Below are 20474 nucleotides of genomic sequence, written 5' to 3'. Positions count from 1 at the left end.
CCAAGTTTTATGGTTGTTTCTGGTTTCCTGGCTTGTCATCTATAGTGTTGTTCCATTTTTCTCACTGGCCCGTGATCTGTTTTGGTCAAGGTTATATGGCTCCCTAGTCATAGTCTTTATTATGGGACATCCAGCTGCTGGGTGAATGTTTTGGACCTCAGGTGTCTTCTAAGCACTTTTTTTTTGGCAGTACTGAAAGTTGGAATCCAGGGCCTCAAGCTTGCAAAGCGTGTACTCTGCCATGTAAATTGTGACTCAAGTCCTTTTTGGTTATTTTTGAAATGAGATCTTGCTTTGTGTCCCAGCTGACCTAAGCTATGAACCTCCTGTTTGTGCTTCTCCGTGTCACTGGGGATGACAGGCACATGCCACTGCCATCAGCCATCACACTTCCCTCATAGCTGGAATAGCATGTGCCTACCCAGCCATAGATTGAGATGGAGTCTTATGAATTTTTATATCTGGTCTGGCCTTGAACCATGATCCCCTACAGTCTCTCTGCCTTCCAAGTAACTAGGATTACAGACTTGAGCCACTGTAACCAGCTCTGAGCACATTTTTAAGGTATATTGGTTTTGCCATTTCGTAGAAAGCCACATAAACGTATACACTTACCTAACCTATACAGTTTCTCCATGTTATTCCAAAAGTCAATTTTATCTGCAACTCTCATTTTCTCCTATTTGCTTGACTGCCCCAAATCTGAAATTAAATGGAGAAGAAATATATCTGGTCTGGCATGATTATACATTAGCCATGACCTTATGCTAAGTGTCTTTCAGATCTGAGCTCATTTAATCTTCCCTCCTGTTTATGGGGAGAACTCTAAAAGAGAAAAGGGAAAGGTTACACTACTAACAGATCTGACTCAATGGTTTGGAAAGTCTGTGTCTGAAACTATGGTACACTCATTGCCTGGTTAAACTGGTTGTTAGAGGAGCTATGTTAAACTATACTTCTGCCTAAACTATTCACGTCACTTTGGACAAGTGATACGCTTCTTACTTTCCTCATCCTAAGTAGAAGTTGTCCTGTCTCCAGGAATAATGAAGGCCCAGTGGAATAGTTGGGGTTCTTGTGGAAGTGGGAATCCAGTAGCCTTCCAGGGCTGTGAGGCTGCATAGGCTAGAGTCATGTGATGAAGTTTCTTACCCAGGGATGCAGGACTCCACAGGAGCTACCCGTGTTATGGAAAGGCCAGTACTGGAGAGGAGGAGATAAAGGAGGTCATTCAGGACAGGCAGGGCGAGGGGAGCCCTTGCGGGGAAGGGGGGGGGGCTTGCTTTACAGTGTGGAAGTGTAATTTCTGAAGAGTGTGTGTGTGTGTGTGTGTGTGTGTGTGTGTGTGTGTGTGTATGTATGCGCACGCGCACATGCACGCATGCGTATATTGGGATCCAGGGACTTCCTGCAGGGTAGTTTTGTGTTCACAGAAGTCTGGGTGAGTGTGTGCAGATATGTGGGAGGGTACCTGCAGGGTCAGACCTCTGCATACTTGTGAACACACACACACATATATATATATAACTTTAAGTTGAGGTCGAATTCACAAAACATACATCTACCCACTTGAAAGAATATAATCCAGTGGCATTTAGTACATTCATAGCATTATGTAACCACCACCTCTATCTAGCTCCAAAATATTCTCATCACCTTAACAGAAATTGTATGCATTTTAAGGGATCTGTTCCATGCAGGCATATCTGTGAGCAGTGTTAGGTCATCCTGATTTTGCCTGCCCACTGAGAGCCTTCCTCGTCCTCAGATGTTTGTGTTTGTTTGCCCAGTGGAGTGTGGTTCACATCTTTGGATTCCAAATGGGCTTGTTAGTCATACTTTAACTCCCCCATGCAGTTTGGCTGCCTCTCTGGCCATGGAGAAGAAGCACTATTTCAGGCTTAATCAGGGTATAGTCATCTCTCAGTATCCTCAGGGGGAAGGGGGCGAGAGTGGTTTTAGAACCTCCTCATATACTGAGATATGTGAGTGCCCAAACCTCTTATATAAAACACAACGTATTTGCATATAACCTACACACATCCTCCCATATACTTCAAATCATCTGTAGATTACTTATAAAACCTAACACAATGTAAATGCTAGGTAATAATAGTTGTTATTTAGGGAATAAAGTCTGTAGTGTTCAGAATTTTTTTTTTTGCACATGACTATTTCTATCCACATTTTGTTAAATGTGTGGATGCAGAGATGGTAGATAAGGAGGGTTGGCTATTTACAGTTGCTAGGGTCTTCCTTTACTGCCTGTCTGCTTGTCTTCTTAATGCATTAAGAAGACATTGAAAGGACATGTGCAAGCATATTTGTCAGTGAGAGAGAATTTAATCTCTGTAGTATACATGTTGAAAGTGAAGGAGTGGTGGGAGGGGAGGGAAGGGAAGGGGGATGAGAGCATATCAGCTTGGAACTTGTACGGCACGAGCCAGAGATAGGTGCAGGTTCTCACCTATCCCATATATACACTAATGTATGTGTGGATGGTGGTATCTGTGACCACAGAGATCATAGCATTGTCCCCCATAGAAGGTATCCTGAGCACGCTCCATGAGCTGCAGAGACTGGATCTGTCGTAGAAATCTTTACATACTGAGGGGGTGGGAGAGAAAACAAGGGAAAGGGAGAGAGAGGAGCAGCAGCAATAAGAGTCAGGAGCTGCCTTTAAACCTGCCATGTTTCATTCTGATTGGACAATTTAGGGCCCACCCAAGAACCAATGCCTGTGGGAGGGGCAGGGATGAAAAAAGACACACATTGATTAGCTTAATCCAGCCATGGACCTTCATAGCCAAGTATGTGATCAGGGGCCTCCAGGCCCACGTGGCTGAGAGGATAAACAGTCAACAATATCCTCCACACTGAAGTAAAATAAATGTCAAGGCAATGAAAAGAAAGCTGGGAGGGGGGAAGGAATAGCAGCAGGAACTAAATGCTGCAAATACCTCAGTGTGAGACTGTCAGACTGATCTGTGAGAGTGTACATCATTCAGGCAGGTGGGTTGGGTCCATTGGTGTGCCCAGAAAAATAGGCCTGATCACAGGAGCCAATTTGATTCCTTGCTGAAAGTGGCAGTGATGATCTGAGAAATTAGCCTGTCACCTGAGAATTCAGACACCTGATCCACTTTCTTCAGCTCAGTAGCTGGCTGAAGGATGAAGGCCAGCACAGTGCTTACCATCATGACCTGGTTGCAGCTTACGTTTCTGACTTTACCTCCCTTTCTTAATTCAGTAAGAGTATAGTAAGTAGATTCTATACACCTGGCTTTGAAGGCTAGTCTCCTGCCCTAGGAGAGACTTGTTGAGGATGTGGATAAAAAGGAGACACTGCCTGGTGCCAGTGGTTCACACCCATAATCCTAGCTACTCAGGAGGCTGAGATCTAAGGATTGCAATTCAAAGCAAAGCCAGCCCAGGCAGGAAAGTGTGAGACTCTTACCTCCAATAAACTACTCAGAAAAAGATGAAAGTGGTGCTGAGGGTCAAAGTGGTAGAGTGCTAACCTGGAGCACAAAGAGGTTTAGGGACAGGGCCCAGGTCCTGAGTTCAAGCCCCAGGACCACACACACACACACACAAAGGAGACACTAATGTTGGTGTCATAGACTAAGGTGTACTTTGACAGGTAATGGAAGTGCAGAGTGTAGAGTGCTTGATTTCAATTGGGGTTTCATCTGGGATTGGTTGGATAAAGTGAGATTTCTAGACCAAAGCCTGGAAGATGAATAGGAGCCACCCAAGTAAGGAATTGTGGAGAGGGAAAGGAGCATGAGGCTTTCTGGGCATTTGATTAGTTAGATACGTGTAGTTGGGCTCCTGGTTGATTTTTGGTGAGCATTTGAGGTTAGTACGAAAGGTTTCTGGGTTTCTGCTTTGCATAGCCTGATAGGAGGTGACACCTTTTACTAAGATGGCAAACAGAAGTTGCAGATTTGAGGAGACGGAACAAGTTTAGTACAGAAATGTCTGAGATATTGTCACCCAAAAGAGCTGGATCTGGAACTCAAGACAGAGAACTCAAGCTTAAAATTGGCCCAGCCTTGGCCCTGAGGTTTCTGCCTTATGTACTCCCCACCGTGAGTACTGCTCAGCAGTACTCAGAATTGCTCAGTATTGCTCTGTCAACAGTACTCTTCACTCCACTGCACAGATCAGAAACTGGATTATTCCTTATTTCACACATCACCCCTGCCTGAGTCTATTCCAGAACAGGTCCAGAACCTACCATGTCTCAAGCTGTCAGCTGCCCCTATTTATCCAAGCCACAAATCTTTTGTCTCCTGAGTTCCAGTACTGGCCTTTCATGTATTTCTGCTTGTCTAGCTCAAAGCAGCTTAAGATGGTCTTTATAAAAAGTCAAAGTGTGTGGTCCCCTTGCTTCACCTTTTAGTGATATTCTATGACATTCAGACTCGGGTGCTCTAGGCCTCCTCCTTCCCAGGCCTCCTGCCACGCTGGACTTTCCCAGGGTCTCTCAGGGCCTCTCAGCCTGAGGTTTCTGTACATGTTGTCCTCTGCCTTGTCATTTAACCCTCCCTCAGGTCTCAGGTTGGAGGTCTTTGCTGAATGCTCTGATCAAAGTTGGGCTTCTCTGGGCTGGGAAGGTGGCTCAGTGGTAGAGCACTTGCCTTGCATACCTGAGGCCCTTAGCACCACATAAGCAAAAGAAAAAAGCTAGAAGTGGTGCTGTGGCTCAAGTGGTAAAGTGCTAGCCTTGAGCTGAAGAGCTGAGGGACAGCGCCCAGGCCCAGAGTTCAGGCCCCACGACCAGACCCCAAAAAGACAAACAAACAAAGTTGGGCTTCTCAATTAGTCCTTCTCTCCATGCCTGGTTCTTTCCCTTCATATTGCCTATCCCTAAATCTTCATTTTGTCCAAATTTGATCTGACTCAGCATCTCAGCTACATCAGATTCATCCCATCTTTTTATAATAAATATTCCTCTTTGACTTATCCTCAATTGAAATCTATGGATAATACTACCTCCCTAGGCACATTTATTTATTCATTCATTCATTCATTCATTTATGTTGGTATTGGAGCTTGAACATGGACCTTTGCATTCTCACTTGCCTTTTTGTTCAAGGCTAGCACTCTCACTTGAGCCAGTCCACTTCTGTTTTTTTGCTGGTTAATTGATGGTAAGAGTCTCATGGATTTTTCTGCCTGGACTGGCTTTGAACTATAATCCTCAGATCTCAGCCTCCTGAGTGAGTAGCTAGGATTACAAGTATGAGCCACCGGCACCTGGCTTCAATATATACTTTTTAAAATTTTATATTATATATATATATATATGTTTTTATTGTAAAAATACTGTACAGAGGGGTTACAGTTACATGAGTAAGGTAATGAGTACATTTCCTATAGAGCATCCAACACATACTTTTAAACCAGTATAAGGCCGAGTAATAAAACAATATTTTAGTGTTAAGTTCCTAAATTCCTAGAGCTTAATATTCCAGAAATTCCTGCACCTATAGGTAGAATTACCCGTGCATGCAGCAGCCACAAATGTTGACTAGCATAGTTGTGGTTTAGTGGTGATTCAGATACCAAGAGCAATATTTTCAGCAATATGTGATGCTCTGATGATAAGTAGCTCCTGAAATGTTTTGGATAAAATACAATCTCTCTCCTCCAATTTGAGGAGATTACATTCCCAGAAAATTCATTAACATCATCCTAAGAAAATGAAATGTGTTCATGTATTCAACTAAGTTAGTTCTTAGAGGTGTGAAATTATAGAAGGATTTTTCATGAATGCCTAGCAAGACAGCAGTCATGTCTAACCCAAGACTGGTTTTCAATGGGCAGGTTGTATAGTAACTGGCTCATACCCACAAACTATGAGTACAGCACCCCCATTCATTTTTTGTCTTTGTTTTGTTTTTGTTTTAATTTTATTGTCAAGGTAATGTACAGAGGGGTTACAGTTACATAAGAAAGATAGTGAGTACATTTCTTTTTGAACTTGTTACCCCCTCTCTCGCTTTTCTCCCCCTTTCCCTCTCCCCCCATCACCTCTCAGATTGCCAGCACATCTCCCACTGTTGTATGTGTCTGGTTGAGAGCTGCTTGTCTGCTCCTCAGTTATGTGCAAAACTCCAGCAGGGAAGTTGGAGGCCTACTTTTCCCTTGTGAATACACCACACTCACTGCCTTACTGCCAGATACTTGCTGAATGAATGAATGGCTGTTGCATCCACATGAAATCTGTGCCATCAAGTTAGGAAAGAAGAGACTCTGTGGAAGTATGACCAGACATTTACCTTCTCTCTGCATGCCTGAGGCCAGCTGACCTCTGTTTTAGTGAAGAAGACCTGTAATTATAGCACCAGACAATGTAGAATTTCAGCTCTAAATACTCCACAACCAGGGGAGTCACCTCACCATGCACAAAAGAAGCAGCACTGGCAGTGAAGTCGTGGCTTGTCTTTTTTTGGAAAGTCAGGCTTGTCTGCTAGGAGAGCTCAAAGCCCTTGACCAGCTCTCTTTTCTCTCAACATGTGTATGCTATATTTACTCTCCCCTCACAGATGGGGAAGGGAAGCTTGCCTGAGGGCCATTTTTAGCCAAGTCTTGATCCTCTGCCTTGTGGGGTCAGCTTAGATAAAACAGAATCCTAAGACTTGAGTTTTATCCAGGAATTTAAGCCTCCTCCCACATGAAATCTGTTACTAGGGCTGCTCACAGTGTACACAGCATGAGACACGGCAATCTACCACTCCAGTTCTGTCCTCTGTTTTTAGGGTTGAGGAAGTGCTGGTCCTGGAAGACAAGGTAAGGGCAGTTTCCTCTGCTGCTTGTCTTTCTACCTCACCATATCACATTCCCTCTTTTTCTCAGGTTCACCTAAGCAGAAGTTAGGCATCCCAAAAGAAGGAACAATGGAAAAAGCCCATGATCTCTCCCTAATTCCTTAATAATTGATAAATTAAAGGGGGGAACCAACGTATTAGAAGTCATATGAAAGTGACAGTTTATGAAAGTTGGAAACTAAATGTTAAGAACCAATTAAACCTGTAACAAACAAAAACAAATACAAACATTGTAAAAAATAAAAAAAGCAAGCAAGGTGCTGATGGCTCATGCTTTTGTATACTCAGGAGGCTGAGATCTGAGGACCGTGGTTCAAAGCCAGCCTAGGCAGGAAACTCCGTGAGACTTTTTTTTTTTTTATTGTGAAAATACCGTACAGAGAAGTCACAATTACATGGGCAAGATAACGAGTACATTTCTTATCAAGCATTGTTGCCTCCTCTTTGTTTCCCCTTCCCATCCCTTCCCACACTCCCCCCACATCCCCCCACTCGATCCTCCCTCCCCCCCCCACCAAAGTTGTAAAGTTCATTTTTTGACATAACGACTTGTACATCTCATTGTTGCAATGGGTCCACCTAGTTAAAGGATTTGTTTTTGCCCTTTCCCTCCACAGATTATATCAACATCAAATACAGAGACTCCAATTAACCACCAGAAAACCAGAAGTGGCACTGTGGCTCAAGTGGTAAAAGCACTCACCTTGAGCTGAAGAGCTCAGGGACAATGCCTGAGCCCAGAGTTTAAGCCCCATGACCGACCAAAAATAAATAAATAAATAAATAAAAATTAAAATAAATAAAACAAAAAGGCCAAACATGGGAAAAGTTTTTGAAAAACAATTAATTCTTAGGAATGTGTAGCACTTAAACAAATTCCCTTTTCCAAATGTCCTTTAGTCCAGCAATAGTGGGAGGTGATAGGAGGTAGGAGGCAAATTCAGTAAAGTCAACATTGTAAAGTCATATACCCCAGCCTCCTGAGAGCCAATTGTAAGGGGGCAAAAAGTGACACTTTCATATCACAAGTTAAATTTAAAATTCAAAAGTGGCAAAATGACTACACAAAGAAAATGAAGTTTCAGAAGCTGCTACTACTAAGAGTTAGCCTAGAGATAAGTTAGACAGGATGACATATTTCTTATCCTCAGGGCCTAATTTCAATTCAAGAGGACTCTTGGCCTCTGAGCGTTGGGGTGTTTCCAGAGCCATACCCAATGTCTAATCTGGGCTTCTCACTAGAAACAGATGTTTCAGATGGAGATGACCACCATGGCCTTGGCAGTGACTGAGTTGCTGCTTTATTATCCACCAAGCCTCCAGTTTTAAGGCATTCTCCCTGAATTGTCAGACATTTTTCTATATCATGAAAGTGATCAGTACCTTTTGACTTGGAAGGTTTGGGGCTTCTTTCCAGTGGCCCACCTTTCTCTCATTGTAGGTTGTTACAGAGGGACATTCATAGATGTTGATAAATGGCTATTTTTTTTCTTTTTTAAATACAAGTCATCTCCTGGGTTATCTGGCAATGTAATACATGCTTACCGGATTCTCTGATCTTGGAAGCATTTATCACTGACATTGCCTATTTTACAGAGAAACTAAGGCTCAAGAGCCTTCATAGCCTCATACATGGCCCAATGGCCTCATGGCCTCACAAATGGCTCAATGGCCTCATAAACCAAGGCCATTTGGTTGTGCGTATTCAAATCTCAAATACCTCTTCCAAAATGTCTTTTCTTAGTGTCCCCTAATGACCATGTGTATACCACATTCTAACATATAATAATGTATTTGTATACATCTTGCCTCTCCTATCATGAACTTCTAAGAGCAAAGCATACATTTCAGTATACTCCCCTTCTTTTTTTCCCTCCTCTGTCGTACTGGGTTAGACTCAAGGCCTTGAGTTTTATTTCATTGGCCAGTTGTGGGACTTGAACTCAGGTCCTGGATGCTATCCTTGAGCTCTTTCACTCAAGGCTAGTGCTCTACCACATTAAGCCACAGCTACACTTCCTCAAGGCCTTGTATTTGCTTGGCACACATTATATTACTTGAGCCATGCCCCCAGCTCTGATTGCTTTATGTTTAACATGCAGAGCTTTGTGAATATTGTAAAGTGTTTACAAATTAGATATCTGAATCTTGCCCTAGCTTCATTTCCCAGGTGACTATAGCACCATTCTGGGTACCTAGTAGGTATTTAGTAGTGTTTCTTATGTTAAGCATTTATCTATTCACCTGCTGTAGCTTCTGCTTTTCCCTTTCCCATTGTTGCTTATGATTGTCCTTTTCGATTTCTGGCTTGAATATCCAACTCAGCTAAGCTCTTAAAAATACAACTATGCCTTCTTTTTGTACATTTGTTTTTTTTTTTTTAATATTTCTTTTTTTTTTAATTTAATTTTATTTTATTTGAGAACATACAGTACAGAGGGGTTACAATTACATGGGCAGAATAATGCGTACATTTCTTACCAAGCATTGCAGCCTCCTCCTTGTTTACCCTTCACCTCCCTTCCCAGCCTCCCCCCTCCCCCCCACCCAATCATACCCCCCTCCCCCCCCCACACCGACATTGTAAAGCTGGTTTTGACATGACATTTTGTACTTCTCATTGTTGCAACAGGTCCACCTGAATCCTTAAACGACTTGTTTGTCCCCATCTCCTCCACATGTTATACTGACATCAAATATAGTGAAAGCGGGGGTTACACTGTGGGGGAGGGACATACAGAGCAACAAAGAGATAATCTTATAAATGCGTTAGAAACACATGCATGAAAGAAAAAAAAACATTAAAATACATATTTGAGGGTTCGTTTTCCTACCATCACATTATCTGACTTTTTCCGCTTGACTCATACATATACTAGATATTGCAAATAAGGGAAACCATGGGACCTATGTTTCTTTGGGCCTGGCTTACTTCACTTAATATAATTTTTTCCAAGCCTTTCCATTTCCTAACAAATGGGGAAATGTCATCTTTTTGTACATTTGTATCCTTAGAACATCTTCCGCATGGTATGATCTCAATAAATCTTGGCTGGTGACTTTCAGTGGCCAGTGTAATAGCAGAATAGGCTGACAGAGGCATCTTGTCCAATGCAAATGGTTTTACATAAAGTTTATATTTTGGATATATATTTAAAGTAGATGTCCAATTCAAAACATATATTTAGGGTTGGGAAGGTGGCTCAGTGGTAGAGCGCTTGCCTTGTATGCCTGAGGCTCTGGGTTCGATTCCTCAGCACCACATAAGCAGAAAAAAAAGCCGGAAGTGGCGCTGTGGCTCAAGTGGTAGAGCGCTAGCCTTGAGCTGAAGAGCTGAGGGACAGCGCCCAGGCCCAGAGTTCAGGTCCCACGACCGGACCCAAAAGCAAAAAATGAAAGAAAACATGTATTTAGACAAAATACATTAGAAGGGAACACCCAGGTCCACTTGAGGGGGGCAAGAATAGTACAGAAGTGGGTAGGTTCATGGGCCCGGCAGGCTGTTGTAAGGAGTGTCTTATGGATGAATATTGCTGTTTCTCTGTTGCTCTTGAGCACCTTTTATTTTTCCTCTCAGGGAAGATTTCTTTGGCCTCTTGTCTGTGATTCTTATCAGGTGGCAAGTATGTGATATTTTTAAGGACTATGATTGTCATCCTCTCTGGACAAGAGTGGAGAACCTAATCACCAAGCTCTCAGAACACACTTTTTAAAAATTTTTATTTTTATTGTTATTATAAAGATGATATGCAGAGGGGTTACAGTTACATAAGTCAGGTAAAGAGTACATTTGTTTTTGGACAATGTCACCCCTTCCCTCGCTCTCTCCCAGTTTTTTCCTCCTGTCCCCACTCACAAATCAGAACATACTTTTAAAAACTGATACATCTAGCTATCCAGTTAAGAAGCTAAAGAACTTTCAAAAGACTGTTAACCAAACTCATCAATTTTTTTCATGGTTTTGATATTGGGCTTCTAATACATTTTTTCTCTGCTCCTGAGAGTGTTCCAGTTAAATGTTTAAATACCTACTTTTTAAATGAGAACTCAAATATATAATTGGTGTGTTAATTAGGACACTGGAGAGTTAGCTGGAAGAACTGATTTTGCTAAGTGGTCATTTAACCATAGGGCATTTAAAAACATTTAACTTCCTTTGTGTTGTCAGATTTAAAATATAAAATGAGCTGAAAGGTTCTAGTTATTTCCACCTGTTCCAATGTTTCACATAAGTTCACTCTCAAGATATGGTGTGCTGTGGGTATTAACAATTTTATATGATGCTGGCTAAAGTATGCACAGGGGATAATTTATTGTCTTTTAATTTGCTATCTATTATTAGCCTTCTAATTACTCAGGCTGGATGAAACAGAAAGGTCTCCTTCTTATAATAACTGTCAGGTATTTAGCCAGAGGTGATAACCAGAAGGAATTCATTTTAGGTAGTATAAAAGGAACATTTCTTTCCAAAGAGTTCTAAACATACTTGCTTTAAAAAAAATTTTTTTAAACCTAGTTCTTCCAGGCAGCGATGGTTCATGCCTATAATCCTAGCTACTCAGGAGGCTGACATATGAGAATCATGGTTTGAAGCCAGCTTGGGCTGAAAAGTTCGTGAAACTCAAGTCCAATAAACAACTCAGAAAAAAGCAGGAAATGGTGCTGTGGCTCAAGTGGGAAAGTACTAGCCTTGAGCACAAAGAGGTTCAAGGACAGCACCCAGGCTCTGAGTTCAAGCTCCAGGACTGGCAAAAAACAAACAAAAAACAACTCATTCTTCACATGTAATTATCCTATCAAAATCTGCAATTTAACAAATGCCTAGAAATGGTCGATCTAATTGCCTTCCATGGTGTCCACATCTCTGCCACTGAGGGAAGTCAGACCTGGTTCACTGTGTTTAAGAAAGGAACCTTTGTAACAGACTTAAGGGCTATGGAATAGTTGGGTTAATATTAGTAAGCATTTCTAGAGACCTTTGGATTTAACACCTTTAGATTTCTTTTTATAGCCCTCTGGAAAAAGTGTGTAGAATTCTATTTCCCTAGTGAGATAAACTTGAGGTAAAATAGTCATTAAACTATCTAACTTGGTGTTCTTGAATAATCTAAATCTTCCTTTGATGTTTTAAGGAATCTAAGGTTGTTGTGTTTCAAAATGACTAATTAGTGCAGTAATAATATTTCATCCTCTTTTTGTTAATCTGAAAATTATATTGCCCTCAAGAGACCTCAGTTGGTGTATTTAGACAATGTTATTTCCCAGTAAGAGTTCCTTTTCCTTTTTGTCTTTGGAGGAAGTGCCAAAGCCAGGAATGCACAGCGCTCCTGGGACCTTGCATGGATTGCAGAGGAAGCAGACTCAGCTTCCCATGGGACAAGGCGTTTATGTGAAAGCACAGAGCAAGTTCTTCATGTGCCAAGTGCAATGCTGAGTGCTTCAATTACATGAGTTCATTTATTGCTTGGAATCCTATGGGATAGTATCCCCATTTCTGTTTCTGTGAAAATTGGAAATCTAAATATGGATGAGGACTGATTCTAATGAGAACACCTCCACTGTGCATGTGCAGGTTTGCTCCGAAGCCTAGAGCAGCTCTTAGGATGGTGAGAGTGAATCCAGTTTCTTAGTTGCCTGTGCACTTGCAGTTTGAATGAGGCAGTGCAGAAAGCATAGGCAAATACCTACTCACACTACCACCAGATCAACCTGGTTTTAACATTGTAATTACTAATTCATTTTGACTGTATATATTAATGGATTTCACCGTGACTGTCCATACATGCATTTGTTGTGCTTTGGTTATACATACTGTTTAACTACTCTCCTTTACACTCCTTCCCTAGTAATTCCTCTACTTCTTTGTTCTTTTTTTTTAATTCCAGCTTCCGTTATATGAGAGAAAATGTTATATTTGTTTGTCTGGTTTATTTCACTTAACATGATGACCTCAATTCCATTCATGTTTTCTTCTTTCTTTGGCTGAATATACTCCCCTGTGCACATATCTGGTACATTTTCATCCATTCACTCATCAAAGGGCACCTACTCTGATTCCCTTTCTTTGCTATTGTGAGTAGTGCAGCAGAAAACATAGGGTACCAGGATCTCTAGTATATGTTTGCATTGATTCCTTAGTTGTATACCCAGGAGTGGCATGGTATAGCTGGCTCCCATGGTAATTTTATGTTTAGTTTTTAAAGGAACCTCCATACTGATTGCCATAATGTCTACACTAATTTGTCTTTCTACCAGTAGAATATAAGGGTTCCTCCCTGGCCCCCACCACAATCTGGCCTGTATTTATGGCTTGTATTCATTCTGACTGGAATGAGATGTACTCTCAGTGTTGATTGCATTTCCCTCCTGGTGAAAAAACGTTGAGCATTTAGAAAATATGACTTACTTATTTGTACTTCTTTTGAGAAGTGTCTGCTTATATTATTTGCCCATTTATTAACTATATTACTTGTATTTTAGCCCTCTTGTAGTAACTAGGCAGGGTATAAGATGATGCACATGCATTCTAGTTGATTTTCTCCCTACTAATTTCTAAACCAGGGCACAGCTTTGATGGAAACTAGTTACAAGCCTCCATTTCTAAAAAAATAACATAAAAAAACCATTGTAAAACAACAGAAGGGTTAGCCTGCAGAGTTGAGTCAGAGACTTTTTTTTTCTTCTTGGTAGTCCTCGGGCTTGAACTCAGGGCCTGGACACTGTCTCTGAGCTTCTTTAGGTCAAGGCTAGCATTCTACTATGTGAGCCACAGCACCACTTCCTGATTTATCTGTTTATGTGGTACTGAGGAATCAAACCTAGGGCTTTATGCATACTAGGCAAGTACTCTACCACTAAGCTTCATTTCCAGCCTGAGTTTGAGGCATTAATACAATGAACATTTGTATCTGTAGGTTCCATGCATGCAGATTCAACCTACTGTACATTAAAATATTGTTAGGGTGTGTATTGAGCATGTACAGAGCTCCTCCTGTAAGTCTGCAGAGGAGTTCTGGTGATTATATGTATATAAGACTTGAGTACGTAAAGATTCAGGCATTACTGGGGATTCAGAACCCATCCTCCACAAATATCAAGACGTTTGCATGCTTGAGTTGAGCATATATTAAGAAAAATGTCAGAAGATGACATGAAGGAAAAATTGGTCCACAAGGGAAATGGTACTGTAGTAACGGAGTGGAAGCTGCTTTTAATATTCTCTTAGCTCCACATGTGTGCTGTTCTCACAGTGAAATGAGTCATTTAAGAGGGGAGGTGGCCAACATCAAAATCAGTTTCCTTGAAATGGGCTGATTGTCTAGCCACAACAAAAATGGAATACTCACTTGCTTCCTTCAGTGGAATTTTAAAAAGCAGAATTTGGTGTCCCAGAAATATTCCATGCAAAACAAGACTAACTACTCCCATCAGGACAGCTGTGAAGCTACAGTTTAAATCTTTGGTAACCTAATATATTCTGATGTGGAGGCATCCCCAAGACAGACTGCACGAGGAAGATGTAGAAGAGCACACTCGCTCTGTGTGGTCTCCTTTTTGCGTCCAGATAAATTCACATGGACAGTTGTGGGTGTGTATACCCAGACAAAAGAACTGGAAGAACACTCAGGGAAATATTTAGGAAAGAAAATACAAGTTGGGGAAAAAAGGGAGTTTGATGGATTCACACTTAGATTTCTGTCTTTACACACACACACATACACACACACACACACACACACAGAAGAAAATTGTAGAAATACAAAGCAAAACTCACAGGTCTTAGTAAAGCTGTTAGCCCTAACAGCTCTAGATTTGAGTCCCAGTTATCTGTCTCGGTGCCTGTGATTACACAAAAGGGAAACAAAGACAAGTACACTCCTTAGGACTGTAAGGATTTAGTAATTCGTATAAACATTGTCAGTGCTTGACATATAGTAAATGTTCATTATCTTAATACAAAGTCTCAACTCAGTTCTTTGCAGTGCTTTCAGTTCCAAAGGTTTCCAGCAATAGCTTTTAGTAATCACCATGTATTTTCTGATTTTGTTTTTGTTGTTTTAAAACAGTCTTGGTCTATAGCCCAAGCTGGCCTTGAACTTTGGATCTTTCTACTTCAGCCTCCTGAGTGTTAAGATTACACCACATCCTATTTTCTTAGTTTTCAAATTTTTACCCAGTGGTGGTTAGGATTTTGAAAAAGAACAGCCAAAAATAAATGGAATTTCTGATAGCTCTTCCTAGTTGTATGAGGAGGGCCGACATTCCATTTGTAGAACTCAGGGTGCTTCTGAACTGGCCTGGTGAACATGTGACCTCACGTGCATATTATTATTGGCTGTAGACATGTACATGTAAATAATGAGATTCCCTTTTGTTCTATAGGAAGACTATGATCGTCTGAGGCCTTTATCTTACCCAATGACTGATGTCTTCCTCATATGCTTCTCTGTGGTAAATCCAGCCTCGTTTCAAAATGTGAAAGAGGAATGGGTACCCGAACTTAAGGAGTATGCACCAAATGTACCCTTTTTATTAATAGGAACTCAGGTATGTCTGCTTTGCTTTTGCCCATTGAAAAATATACTGTACAGTCTTTATTGGGGGGGAGGGGGAGTTGTTATAAATGATTCTGTGGTTACCAAATGGTAAGTGTTTAATCAGTTTCCAGTTAATTAATTCTACCATGATTTTGGAGAAAACAGTACCAAAAACAATTATTAACTTTACAAATTAAGTTTTTTTGTTTAATCTTTTTTTTGTATGTGGGGGCTAAATGTTTTTATTTCTCTTTAAAGAATTGTAATATTATGGGACATTATTGACCTTTCTTAATTAGATTGATCTCCGAGATGACCCCAAAACATTAGCAAGACTGAATGATATGAAAGAAAAACCTATATGTGTGGAACAAGGACAAAAACTAGCAAAAGAGGTAATGGAACATTTTCAGAATTTAAAAATAAAGGTAAAGTAACAGTAGCAGTTAACACCGTGTAGTTATGTATGCCTGGCACTGTGCTAAGTGGTATCTATGTATTATCTCACTCAATCTTTGCATTGATCCATTGAGGCAGGTTTGAGAAAAAAATGATGGCTTGGAGATACCAGGAACTAGCCCAAGGCCCTGCAGTAAAAGTGGTGGAACATAGAGCCAGACTCCAGGTCCCAGTCTCTTCCACCTATCCTACGATGCAACTGTGTGCTAGTTAAAAGTCATCTGTAAGGGCTGGGAAGGTGACTCAGAGATGGAGTGCTTGCCTTGCATGCATGAGGCCCTGGGTTCGATTCCTCAGCACCACATAAGCAAAAAGAAAAAAGCCGGAAGTGGCGCTGTGGCTCAAGTGGTAGAGCGCTAGCCTTGAGCTGAAGAGCTGAGGGACAGCGCCCAAGCCCAGAGTTCAGGCCCCACAACCGGACCAAAAAAAAAAGTCATCTGTAGGAAGAGATATAAGAAAGTAGTCACTAAATGGTGGTTGAGCACCGTGGTTACAAATCCCAGCTAGTTGGCTGCCAGAGATCAAGAGGATCATGGTCCAAGTCCAGCCCAAGACAAAATTAGCAAAACCCACATCTTAACAAGCCAGGCCTGGTAGTGTATATCTATAACCTCAGCTATAGGTGGCATGAGAAGGAAGACTGAGGTCTGAGATTGGTCCTGGAAACAAACAAAAGCAACCATCTAAAAGATAACTAAAGCCAAAAAAAAGGTGGCATGGCTCACGTAGTAGTCATTTGCTTAGTAAGTGCCACAAGTAAAAGAGAGTAGATACTGAAACTTTAAGCCCTTCTCAATTACTTACACATTTGTGCTCTGTCAAATACATGTTGTTTTCAGCTAAAACTCATGGAGTTGAGCATGGGGTGACACAGAATTACTGTTGAAATTTGTGGCTCAAAACAGAAAATGGTGGCTAGGTCTAGCTGCAGACAATGTGTGCTTGTTTGTATAATTCCTCCTCAAAGCTACATCTACTTTTTGTCCTTTATTTGCCCCTAACATTATTGGGTTCTGTTTTTTAAGTGACTTTACTGTGCCTCTTGTGGAAGCAGAATCTAAATGTACGATTATGAGGAAATAGATTTTCCAAAGTTAAAAGATAAATGGATACACTAACAAATCTGTTTAGGGTTTCCTCAGCATAATTCTGTCATCTTGAGGGAAGAAGGAATTTCTGAGTGTCACACATAAGGGTAAAAGTCATAAATGAACATCTTAATAACTTAGCTACATAAGACTTTCATATCATGTCCAATGCCAGAAATAAAATTAGGTCACATAAGAGACTTGACATCCTTAGTACACAGGAATCCTGGCTCAAATAAATGAATCAGAAAAAAGACATTGACCCCTGGAAATAAAATCACCTGAGGAAGTCAATAGGAAATATGCCTAGAATACACAGAATGAAAATAGAAATATTGAAACTCATTTGGTGTCAAATATAAATTCAATTTCCATTCATAGAGTTGCCAAAGGAATGGAAAATGAATTATTTCCATTTTGCATGGGCACAGGCAAATAGGCACTGTGCTATGTTGGTGGTAGTAAAACAAAAGCACTCTCGACAAGATGCTAAAGCCTTAAAATCACACACATAATGTTGATCAATCATACAACTCCTGCTTTGGAATTTAGCCTAAGAAAATTATTCTGACATTGGTTTGAATACAAAGTTTCAGTTAAGCAGAAGAAAGACATGTTTGAGATCTATTTCATGGCGTGTGAATGTAGTTACAGTGTATTCTATGTGTTAAAACTGCTGAAAGTAAATTTGTTACCAAAAACACAAGTATTTGAGGTAATAAACATGCCCATTAGCTTGATTTAACCACCTCACACAGTATAGATAGCACTTCACTATGTACCTATAAATACATACAGTTACACCTTGTCACTTTACAACTGAAACAGTGATCAGGAATGTACTTAAAGAAATACAAAGATGCTGCATTGTTTACAAAAAACTCCCTGCGTCTATTAAACATTCATAGTAAAATATCTAGAGATGTTCATATATATCACGCAGCTTCAGGGAAGAAAGTTGTTCCAACACAATACAATCCTAGATAAAAGCTGGCAGCAGCATTTGACTCAGTGTAGGAAATCAAACTTGGGCTCCCACAGGCTAGGTAAGGACTTGCCACTGAGCTCCCTTCTGGAAACACTTTCTTCACTTGCTTCCTTGAGCACTCTCTAGGTTCTTCTCCCCTCTAGGCCTCTCAGTATCTTTGCATCTCCCATAGGGCCCCAGGGATCCCACACTCCCTAGGCCTAGGGAACTGCTGAGTCCCATGACTTCAACTGTCTTCTACTGAAGATATCTCCCTCTAGCCTTGATTTCCTCCCTGAACTCTAGATGTGACGATTTAGTTCTTTACTCAACAAGTCCATCTGTATGGTCAAGGTTCCCAAAGTCAACATGTCCTAACAAGAATTCCTAATTTTACCCTCCAAACTTCCCCTCCCAATTACTCACGTTCAAAACTTTGAAATCATTCTTGACCTTGCTGTTTCTCTTTTACCATATATACTTCCAGATCTCCCGACAAAACATACTGTTCTACCTTTGGAACAGATCCAGGATCCAAATGCTTCTTAGCTCTGGCCTGGATTATCGGATCAGCTTCTAACTCACCTCTGCCTCTGTCTCTGCCCATCATAGCCGGCATAGTCCACTCTCAACACAGCATATAGCAGCCAGAGTGAGTGAGTGAGTGAGTGAGTGTGTGTGTATGCGTGTGTGTGTGTGTGTGTGTGTGTGTGTGTGTGTGTGTGTGTGTATCTATCTTACATATCAGTCCTGAGCCTTGAACTGAGGGCCTAAGTAATGTCCAGCTTTTTCATTCAAGACTGGTCCTCTAGCACTTGAGCCACAGCTTCACTTTTGGCTCTTTTATGGTTAATTGGAGATAAAAGTCTTACAGATTTTAGTGCCTAGGCTGGCTTTTAATTTTGATCTCAGATCTCAGCCTCCTAAGTAGGTAGGATTACAGGTGTGAGCCACTGGCTCCTGGCCAGAGTGAGGTTTTGTTTTGTTTAGTTTCATTTTTGATTGGTCATGGGGGCTGAACTCTGGGCCTGGGCATTGTCCCTCAGCTCTTTTAGCTCAAGGCTAGCGCTTTACCACTTGAGCCACAGTGCCACTTCTGGCTTTTTTCTGCTTATGTGGTGCTGAGGAATCAAACCTAGGGCCTCATGCATGCGAGGCAAGCACTTTACCGCTGAGCCAACTTCCCAGCCTCAGAGTGAGTTTTAAAACACAAGCTGTCAGCTCACTCAGCCCAGAGTCCTCCAGTGGGTTCCACGCACGCAGAGTAAAGTCCAACCCTCCCCCACGCCCCCCATTCCAAGGCCAACAGGCCCCTCTGTCATTCTACCTTAAGGCCTTTGTCCTTTTGCTGTGGTTTCTGCCGAGGGTTTTTTACTATGTGGACTTCATTCATTATTTTACTCTTTTCACATTTCAGCTCAAGTGTCAATTTCTCCATGTGTCCCTGCTTATTCCCTATGCCCTACCTTCCCATTTGTTCTGAGACCATATTAGTTTCTCACATTCCACTTCTATACTTGCCAGTGCAGGATTGGTCTCCTCCTAAAATGCAATAAGCTGCAGGAGAACAGGGTAGGGACTTAATTTTATTCTCTGCTGGTTCTTACATTTCAGGAAGTGTGTATAGCAGATTTTCAGTGAGTGAACAGTTCCATCTGAGGGTAGAAGGTGGCGATTATAATCAGCCTTGCTGATGTTGTCACTTATACAGTGATGCTCACCCTCTTTTGCCCCAGCATTTTTTCTGTTTGTGGGGAGGCTCCCAGCACCACCCACATCAGGGTCTTTGCATCTGCACCCTTCTCTCTGTACCACTTGTCTGGAGCCCTGGACCCACTGAGACTTCCCTACCTCAAAGCCCTTCTCTGCTTTTTCCTCCCCAGTATTTACCATCTGCTCTGAATTCCCTTTGTGTTCCTCTCTCCCCAACCTAAGTCAATGTAAGTACCAAACAGCAGGGCTCCTTAGCTCTGACTCCATTCATTGAAATATCTCTAGGAACTGAACAGTGTTTGATGTGAGGTAGGCACCCAATAAATATTTGATGAGAGAATTCTTCATAGAGAAAATCTAAAAGGACACGCTAGTACTGTAACAATTGATTACCTCTGGGTATTTAACAATTGATTGCTTCTGGGTGTTATTAATGTGGATAGCAAGTACATTCTTTGTGCATGGCTATATTTGATACTTTTTCTTATCATGCGCTGTATCATACCAGTTGTGTAAAACAGATGTTTATATCTTTTGTGGTTTTTCTCCCTCCCAGATAGGAGCATGCTGCTATGTGGAATGTTCAGCTTTAACCCAGAAAGGACTGAAGACTGTTTTTGATGAGGCTATCATAGCCATTTTAACTCCAAAGAAACACACAGTTAAAAAAAGAATAGGATCAAGATGTATAAACTGTTGTCTGATTACGTGAGAAACATCTTCAGTGGCCAAGGCAACTATTTCTTTCAGAAGCATTGGAAATGCTATGGCTATGCCCAGATTTGTCATAATGAAGCAGTTTAAAACTTGGGGGGAGGGGAAATGGGTCCTCAAAATTCTATGAAGTTGATTAAGAATGTTTCTTAAAGGT

The 20474-nt window shown here is 41.2% G+C and overlaps 1 protein-coding gene across 1 annotated transcript in view; it reads left to right on the top strand.

Annotated features, from left to right (window-relative positions):
• The window catches only part of Rhoq (ras homolog family member Q), a 40645-nt gene extending 20237 nt beyond the window's left edge, over positions 1–20408 (top strand). The window contains exons 3-5 of the mRNA XM_042675554.1: positions 15222–15386; positions 15676–15771; positions 20160–20408. Of these exons, the coding sequence (XP_042531488.1) occupies positions 15222–15386; positions 15676–15771; positions 20160–20315 (417 nt within the window). The 3' untranslated portion in view covers positions 20316–20408. The remainder of the gene's footprint in view (positions 1–15221; positions 15387–15675; positions 15772–20159) is intronic.
• Positions 20409–20474: the final 66 nt, after the last annotated feature.

Source organism: Dipodomys spectabilis, unplaced genomic scaffold (assembly GCF_019054845.1).
Source record: "Dipodomys spectabilis isolate Male_0828 unplaced genomic scaffold, ASM1905484v1 ptg000026l, whole genome shotgun sequence".
Classification (NCBI taxonomy): domain Eukaryota; kingdom Metazoa; phylum Chordata; class Mammalia; order Rodentia; family Heteromyidae; genus Dipodomys; species Dipodomys spectabilis.
The sequence above is the reverse complement of the archived record's forward strand: the minus strand, read 5'-3'. Positions and strand labels throughout refer to the sequence as shown.